Consider the following 6,970-nt stretch of genomic DNA (forward strand, 5'->3'; position numbering starts at 1 on the left):
TCCTCCTCCCCAAGCTCGCCCTCTGGTGGCGTACCTGCCCCGTAGAGCTCGGGGACGCTTACCCGTCTGGGCGAGCATTCCCGGGAAGGCGAGGGATGTCTCTCCCGCCACACCCGTACTGCTGTCTGGTGGTATTCCTCGGCCAGCTCGGGAATAGCGGTCTCCCGAGCCGCGCACAGCAGGTAGGCGCACTCCGGGTCCTCCTTGAGCTGCGCCAAAGTCGGCGAGACTTCGCGGCGCGGGGGGGAGGAAGAAGAGCGGTGATGCCGCTTGCAGGGCTTTTTCCCCTTCTTAGGCTTACTCTTGTAGCCTGGCATGTTGTTGTGTCTCTCAGGCGGCTCGTCGTTCTGTGACGGTGGGTGCGGCGTGAAGGACGAGACACAGAATCCCTCGGTTGCAGCAAACGTCACTGTACTTTCGCTTACAATTATTGCGCAATAGCGCACGTAGAACACAAACAGCACACAGAGACGTGTAAACCTTAGACAACGACGGTTTAAACAGACAGACCACATTAGCCCCATGTGATTACGAGACGATTCACAGGTGAGACAGATTATTACGCGACATAGCCCTCACCACGGAGTTTCACAGACGCAGACAAAGCACGTGGACTACGTATACACACGCCCAAAAGGGAGGGGCCGGGGTCCTCAACGTGACAGAGTGTGTGTGTGTGTGTGTGTGTGTGTGTGTGTGTGTGTGTGTGTGTATATAGGAAAATTTAGGAGAAAAATTCTCCTAAAGAGGGGTTATTAGTACTCAAACAGTGGCACACAGTGGTGCTTCACATCACTGGGACTGTGTCCCTTTTACTGCTTCAATTATCCAGCAACTAACTAATTACATATTTGAGTGTGATCATCCTAATGACAATTAACTGGTTATATTTGGCAAATTTGTTTCTAAGGCTCTACCAAGTTCACCGCTAAACTCAAAGTACAGGACCGGTCGAGATCACATGATGTGTAAAAGTTTGTCTCTGGGCATCGCCTACGCCGCCTCCATCGGTGGACTGACGACTTTGCCAGGAACCTCTTCAAATCTCATCTTTGCTGAATATATCCATCAGTAAGTTGTCAGACATGCATTTTTATATATATAATAAATAATATATACATACATACATACATACATACTTACGTGTGTGTGTGTGTGTGTGTGTGTGTGTGTGTGTGTGTGTGTGTGAGTATCTGAATTCTATCTATCATGTTGTAGATAAATAAATATTAATCTTTTACAGATTTTATCCAGGCTGCAAGTCTATCAATTTTGGAAACTGGTTTGTTTTTTCCTTGCCTGTGTGCATCATTCTGTTGTTCTCAGCATGGATCTGGTTATGCTGGCTTTTTTTGGGAACTAAGTGAGTGTTCACCATTTCTCACAAGTCCTTATATCCTCTACCTATTCCTTTCCCCCTCCCTCACTTTAAATACACACTTTAAATTGCTATGTGTATATTCATTGTGCATTGCAGAACAGAAATGCTAGTCGGACACCAGCTACTTCTTGTCACGTAGTAATAAATGATACAGTAAAGTGATCCTTCATCACTGAGTACTGCATAATTCAAATTGACTCTCATTCTCTCTTTCGCCCCACATTACCTATTTAATTTTCACAGCTTGTTATCAGCCTGTCTCTCCTTCTTTGACATTGGCTTCATGCATCATCTCTCAAGTTGTATCACGCAGTCCTTTTATCAGACTTCCTCTAAGATATTCTCTTTTCCTGTCTTTGTATCCTATTTCCGACTATGTGGTACATGTGACACTTTGGCAAATGAGGTGTTGTGGGAAGGGTAGTGCAGGTATTTTTTCTCACTTCAATAAATACCTGTTTTAGGCTAATCCAATGTTAATGTGTTATTTCTGAGTCTTAAATTGTGTGTTTTGCCTTGATGGGTAGTGTGTAGTGACTTTCCTTCTCCTCCACAGTTTCCGCTCCATGCTGTGCTCCCGAGGAGGCCAGTCTAAGCGAGAGATTGCTGCAGCCAAGCTTATCAAAGATCAGTATAATGCACTGGGCCCAATGAGGTTAGATACTGCAAGTAAACACATATTTCATGGTGATGTTAGATACCTAGTGATCAACAAGTGTTGACTGATGCTTTATACTGTGTGGCTAAAAACATGTTTAAATATCTGTATTATTTAATTATATTGATGTTATTTTTTTTATTCATACACATGGATGCTAGATACATTTTGACATACATTAAATTGAGTTTTACTATTAAAACTTGAATACATAAATATAAGAAACTATGTATGTTTGCATGTATGGAATTGTTCTTATTATCTCATTTTTTCCACTAGCCGGCAGGAGATGATTACCCTGATCATCTTCTGCGTCATGGCAGTGCTGTGGTTTGTGAGAGAGCCTGGCTTCATGCCAGGGTGGGCTTCTCTCTTCCCTGAGTGAGTATGCTAAGACGTCTGTAGCATTTAAACACAACACAAAACAAAAGCAAGGCAGTTAGTAGAATATTACAGTTAATACTTTATATTATATTAATAGTATTAATAGTATATTAATAGTATATATTATATACTATATTAAAAAACTATGTAGTGTAAATGAAAGTTTTTAGAGACAGTTTAACAGCATTATCTCCTTGTCATCAGTGATTTTCATGATACTAAAACAGACTCTGCATGAATTGCTCTAAAAGTCATTTTAAGTCTTGTCAGTAAGCTCTCCTCTCTCGGTAGGTATCCAGGCTATGCTACTGATGCCACTGTAGCTCTCCTTCTGGGCATTTTGTTCTTCATAATCCCTGCTAACAGACCCACCACAGATAACTACGGTATTTCATTAGCCACTACATCAGGGGTGTCAAACTTAATTTATGTAATGGGCCACATTACACTGTCAGATGGGCTAAACCAAATAGTAACATCAACATGTATTTAAAATACACAAACTGAATGCACAAACTGAGTTTTGAGTTTGTTTTGAGACCTTCCATATTTTCACATTATTCTTTTGGATCAAGACAAGTTTACATTTTTTGCATGCAAATGAAAATGGGTTCTGAGTTTACTGCTCTACCTCACCTGTTTTAATAACTTAATAAACTTTGTTTTTATTAAAATGAAGGATATAATGAAGGGTCCACATTATAATCACCCTGGTTTGACAGGTTGTGTGATTGATACCATTGATCTACATCAAAGAGAGAGAAAGAGAGAGTGAGAGAGAGAGAGAGAGAGAATGAGTGAAAGAAGTAAACAAACAAATGAAAAAAAGCAAACAGGCCAACAAAACAGCAGCAGTCGTACACGTGTAGACGTGGTGTTACTCTCGTACTCAGGGAGCAATGCGCAGCACTGAAGGAGAGAATCTGCAGGCTTAAACAGAGGAGCAAATAAAGTATAAACAGGAGCATTGGGTTAATAATCAGGTGATTGGTAGTGGGGCAGGTGCAGAGTGTGTGTGAATGAGTGGCCGTGCCCCCTCCGTCTGCGTGCTGAGAACACCGCCACATACATTTATTATTCTTGCCATGAATACTTAATGTTTTTCTCCCTCATCTTTCTAACAGATGCTATGATATCATGGAAGGAGTTCCAGGACTGTATGCCTTGGGAGATCTGCCTGCTTGTGGGAGGGGGCTTTGCTTTAGCTGAGGGCACTAAGGTAAGGTTAGCCTCGACAGCTGAATGAGGACTTCTCTGGAGGACTTTTCTCTGGAAACCTTGCACATTTAACTGCAATCTTGACTACATGTAATGTGCGTGTGTGTGTGTGTGTGTGTGTGTGTGTGTGTGTGTGTGTGTGTGTGTGTGTGTGTGTGTGTGTGTGTGTGTGTGTGTGTGTGTGTGTGTGTGTGTGTTTACTGTTTATGTTTAGTACATACACTATCCCACTAAACCCACAATAATTTTAGTACACCAGTAAATAAATGTGCTGACCTAGTTTAATATTCTGTTGTAATAATTTCTGCTTAGGGTTCAGATTTCAATTATCTATATAGTCACTGGAAAAACCTTGATGTTAATCTTTCACATTCCCTCCATTTAGTCTTTCAGTTTCTGGTATTTGTCCAATTTTCTTGCATTTCTTCAGAAGCATGTTTCTGTCAGTTGTTTTTGCTACACCTATTATTACTGCTGTTTTGATGCTTCTTATCTACAGTCACTGACCTGGACGTCAACTTTTACAATGAATGAATATGAATCCAAATATTATTTTTTTTGTAACATCACCTAAACCTAATGGCAAAATATTTAGTTTTTTATACAGCACTTATGGCAGTTCCAGCCTTTAACTACATCAAATGTAGAAGTCTGGTGCTTCTACACATGAATTTCCACAGGGACAACTTACAACATGAGACAAGAAAAATTACCAATGATTTTGTTTACATATTTTATTTAATATTTGTTTACTGAACGTAATTTATTTTGTTTTGTTTCATTGCTTAATCTGGTCTTGGCAGGTAATAGGGCAGATCCATAAAACTGTAAAATGGTATTTAGTTCCTATTTTTAAGGTTACCATGGCAATAATTAGCAGACCACTGTGCTAAATTCACATTAGCACTACGTGAAAACCAATTAAAATTGACATGTGAATGAGGTTATGCATAATAAAGACATAAAGTCACAAATGACTAACCCCAGTCATCAGACAAGTGTTATGCTGAAAACTGACCATTACATAATATAGCGTATTTGTATGTTTTATGAGGATGAAGAACAGAGAATGCTTTATGAGGCTGGCTCATTATTTTATTTGTTGTACTGTCTTTCTTTCTCAGTAAATAATATCAAAGGGAGTAAATAAAAGTCAAACATTTTATCTAAGTACATCATCTACCTGTTTTACTCCACAGGTCTCTGGTTTATCCTCCTGGGTTGCGGAGCTGATGACTCCATTGGGAAGCCTGCCTGCATTGGCTACTGTTACTATCGCCTGTATATTAGTCACGTCTATTACTGAAGTAGCCAGTAATCCAGCCACCATTACGATCTTCCTGCCAATTCTTGCTCCTTTGGTATGTTGACTATAGATAAAATACCAAGGCATTAGTAGCATTTTATAAATATCCCAGGAATGGCTTTCTTTATTTATATTTAATATGTTGTGCATTGTGTGTCTTTATCAGGCTGAGGCAATCAACATCAATCCCCTCTACATGCTGATACCCACAACACTTAGTGTGTCTTTTGCCTTCTTATTTCCTGTTTCCAACCCCTCAAATGCCATTGTCTTTGCCTATGGGCATCTCTCAGTCATAGATATGGTGAGTTATCAAAAGAATTTCAATTGCTCAACATTAAGTATTTGTTTTATCTGGCTGGATAAGTGGTAATGTTTAAAAATGGGGGCTTTCTCTCTCCAGGTCAAAGCAGGACTGGGCTTGAATATCATAGGTGTCCTTGCAGTCCTGTTAGCAATCAGTACATGGGGTACATCGTTGTTCGCTCTGGATACATACCCAGACTGGGCCCCCATCAAAGATCCAACAAACACAACTGGAATCTGAACATCCACAGTGTACTGTATAGTGATCAAGGACTATACATACATACATGGATATTAAGAAAAAACACAACAGTAATACTTTGATAAGGATGGAAATTGTAAAGTATCTTGACTTGCAGGAAACAAGGCATCAATGTTACATGCCTTATACAGTTATAAGGACAGATGTCCCATGGTAGTGTCCATGTTTTGTTACAGTGCTTCAAGGTACACAACAGTTTGTGTAAATTAACTAAGAGGGTGAGTAATGGGTATTTTGTACTGGAAATATTCTTTTTGATAGCTACTACAAACAATAATGCCTTTATTTATACAAGCACCTTTTATACTCATAGGTCAGTGAGCATTGTAAATCAGGCATTAATCAAACCAAATAATGGATAAAAATAGCAGAACTCTAGATCCATTAGAAATTGTTTGTTACTGTGGCATATGGACAGGATAAAACAAAACTAGCATCTTACAGCTTCTAGCATCATACAGTGTGAGATGTGACCCAACTGCACATTGGTTAAAATTGAAATAGGACTTGTTTAGTTTTATGAATGCTGCAAAAATGCTTGAAATAAACTAAATACTTAAATATAAATAATGAAAGAAACAAAAATTACAATGATACAGGAACCAAAAATACAACTTAATTGCACCTATGCAGTAATGAGTGAATGAGTGAAATGTCAATATCTGTCCATGTAACTTGTGACTAAGACATTTATGCTTACATTTAAATTCAGATGTACTTTAAAATAATTCCTGTGTTCTGGGAAATGCTTTTAACTTTAGACTGGATTCATGCACAACTATGGCCTATCAGTTTTATATTATATCATATACGAGGCAAAACTGTTTGTCCTGTGTACTCAAGACAATAGTGTTTTTCTAATGTCACTAATTCATAATTGTATGTTTGTATTTGTATATTTCCCTTTTTGGTTTAATATCTCCCTCCATTATCTTTTGTTGGAAGTAATAAATCACAGCTGTTTTATTTAATGTCATTTCATGCGGTGTAATGTTCCTTTCTTACATGTGTAACAAACAACTACAGAAGTTAAAAACATGTTTTTGACATTTAAAAAATATGTTAAAACCTGACTGTTTAGGAATCTAGCCAAAATAAAACTGTAGTCTGTTATGATGTTCACCTAGAGAAACTAATACACCGTTAACTTTGGATAACTAGATCAAGGTTTCCTGGTACCATCGCCAGCTACTGTAAGCACCTACTTTGGATGGATGTCAACACAACACTTTATTAGCTAGTGTGCCACGTAATGCAGATGCAAGCATGAGCCAAGATGAACAAAAATATGTTTATCGAAAAGGAAATATGTAAATAAGATCCATATAATCCAACAAGGGATATACATAACTGTGGTCACAAACCTTACTCAACAACAGACAACAAAGATAATAAACAAATATAGGCTACTGTAATTGGGAAGCACAGGTGACGCGCCAAAGGTTGCTTACAAAG

The 6,970-nt window shown here is 38.7% G+C and overlaps 1 protein-coding gene across 1 annotated transcript in view; it reads left to right on the forward strand.

Annotated features, from left to right (window-relative positions):
* slc13a1 (solute carrier family 13 member 1) overlaps positions 1-6,463 on the forward strand; it is a 30,413-nt gene extending 23,950 nt beyond the window's left edge. The window contains exons 8-16 of the mRNA XM_077007305.1: positions 911-1,071; positions 1,244-1,363; positions 1,938-2,036; positions 2,319-2,420; positions 2,715-2,809; positions 3,548-3,642; positions 4,841-5,002; positions 5,114-5,251; positions 5,351-6,463. Of these exons, the coding sequence (XP_076863420.1) occupies positions 911-1,071; positions 1,244-1,363; positions 1,938-2,036; positions 2,319-2,420; positions 2,715-2,809; positions 3,548-3,642; positions 4,841-5,002; positions 5,114-5,251; positions 5,351-5,494 (1,116 nt within the window). The 3' untranslated portion in view covers positions 5,495-6,463. The remainder of the gene's footprint in view (positions 1-910; positions 1,072-1,243; positions 1,364-1,937; positions 2,037-2,318; positions 2,421-2,714; positions 2,810-3,547; positions 3,643-4,840; positions 5,003-5,113; positions 5,252-5,350) is intronic.
* The last annotated feature ends 507 nt before the right edge of the window (positions 6,464-6,970 follow it).

Source organism: Brachyhypopomus gauderio, chromosome 5 (genome assembly GCF_052324685.1).
Source record: "Brachyhypopomus gauderio isolate BG-103 chromosome 5, BGAUD_0.2, whole genome shotgun sequence".
In the NCBI taxonomy this organism is placed as follows: domain Eukaryota; kingdom Metazoa; phylum Chordata; class Actinopteri; order Gymnotiformes; family Hypopomidae; genus Brachyhypopomus; species Brachyhypopomus gauderio.